Consider the following 1921-nt stretch of genomic DNA (forward strand, 5'->3'; position numbering starts at 1 on the left):
ATAGGTAAAGGTCCTACGATATCCATAGATATTTTTTCAAAAGACGAAAATGGAGTGTCGGTTATTATCATGGGCTGTTTGGTTTTTACTCTAATTAATTTTTTTGTTTGACATTCTAAACATTGATTTATATAATTTCTAATGTCTGTTTTGATATTTTCCCAATAAAAATTTTGTCTTATTCGGTTATACGTCTTTGTTATTCCTTTATGTCCGCCAATTTTTGATGAATGTGCCTCCTCTATAATATTTTTCCGTCTTTCTACTTCTGGAATTACTACTAATCCATGACAAATTATTAATTTAGTTGAAGTTCCGCGTATAGCTTCTCGGAATTGGATTAAAAGCTGTTCCCATGAAATATTGTCTAGTTATTTTGTTTTTGCAACGTTTAAAATTTTAATTGAATTTTCTTTTATTATGTTACGTAGCTTAATTGAAAGTTGTTTTAATGTATCTATATCTAAATTTTCCTTAGTGTTTTTCTTACAAATCAAAGCTAAATGGATTTTATTATTGCCTCTCTTAATAATATTAATATCTCCAACTTTACTTTCTTTAATTTTTGGTAATTGATTCCGATTCAGAAGTTGTTTCGATCCTTCGTCGCAAGGCTTACCGTCTGCAGTTAGGAAGTATAAATAGTTTTCCTTTCGCATGAAAATCTTGTCGCGACTGTTTATGACGCTGTGTTTTTGTCCCCGTGTCACTATGTGGTCTTCGGGTCTGTCCTCCCTTTTATCTGCGTCGAATTCATTGTAAGTAGCGTCAACGTCTGCAATACTGTCGTTATCTTCTTCTTCTTCGGTTTTTTCCTCCTCGTCCTCTTCGGTTTCCTCGTCGGAAGTGTCATCGCTATAATTTTTATTATATGGGTCGCTTTTTCCTTAATTGCTTACGTCGTCTTCCTTTTCATTTCGGTAATCGAAATCGTCTTCATGATTCTGTGCTAAGGTATTTATTATTTGTAAAAGGTGAGGTGGTATGGTTACGTGCGGAGCTGGAAGATTTATGTTGTCACTTAAATTTTCAAATTCTCCTTCAGATGCATTGTTTGCAGAATTTAATGTTTCCTCTAATTCTAAGGGTAAAATTTTTGGTTCTTGATGAATTTCGGCTTGAATAGTATGCTTAATAAATGGTGGTTCTTCTAATTCCTTTTTTGTGAATGGGATGCTTTCTCCCTCTGTTTTTTCCATCCCGCGCGTTCGCGGTCCACTAGTTAAAATTGGTTCTTCTTCTTCTTTCATTATTCCACTTCTGGGTGATTTTGGCAAAGGTCTAGGATGAGCGTTCCTTTCCCTTGCCTCATCGTCTTCTGAACATTCTTCGATTTCGTCGTAATCTATATTTATCGGGTATATACCTGTCGTCGGGTTTCTCGACAAGGCATCAGCATTTGCGTTAATTTTCCCTGGTTTGTAAATTATTTCGTAGTCGTATTCTGCCAATTTTATTCGCCATCTCGCTAAACGGGAAGTAGGATCTTTTAATTTATGGAGCCATGTTAAAGGCTTATGATCGGTTACTAATGTAAATTTCTTTCCATAGAGATACGGTCTAAAGTGTTGCACGGCATATACTATAGCTAACAGCTCCTTTTCTATCGTAGAATAATTCCTTTCGGCATCGTTTAGCACCCGTGAAGCGTAACTAATCGGTTGGTCCTTTCCTATTTTTCCTTGACTTAAAATTGCGCCAATCGCCGTTCCGGATGCATCAGTTGTTAAGAGAAAAGGTTTAGTGAAATCGGGATATTGTAGTATCGGTTCTTGACAAAGCGCGTTTCTCAGTGTATCAAAACTTTCTTGTTCTTTATTTCCCCAATTAAAATCGATATCCTTTTTTAATAGATTTGTTAACGGTTTGGCTATTTTAGAAAAACTTGGAATGAATCTACGGTAATATCCGGCCAGACCGA

The 1921-nt window shown here is 35.7% G+C and overlaps 1 protein-coding gene across 1 annotated transcript; it reads right to left on the reverse strand.

Annotated features, from left to right (window-relative positions):
• Window positions 1-619: 619 nt before the first annotated feature.
• On the reverse strand, window positions 620-1870 carry LOC105559856 (the record flags this gene model as incomplete). Its single annotated transcript, XM_012008477.1, has 2 exons — window positions 620-836; window positions 900-1870. Coding segments are annotated over 2 exons (1188 nt in total), but the record flags the coding sequence as incomplete, so codon positions are not given.
• Window positions 1871-1921: the final 51 nt, after the last annotated feature.

The sequence above is a fragment of the Vollenhovia emeryi genome, unplaced genomic scaffold, assembly GCF_000949405.1.
Source record: "Vollenhovia emeryi isolate VEMERY1.0 unplaced genomic scaffold, V.emery_V1.0 DF946363.1, whole genome shotgun sequence".
NCBI classification, from domain to species: Eukaryota; Metazoa; Arthropoda; class Insecta; order Hymenoptera; family Formicidae; genus Vollenhovia; species Vollenhovia emeryi.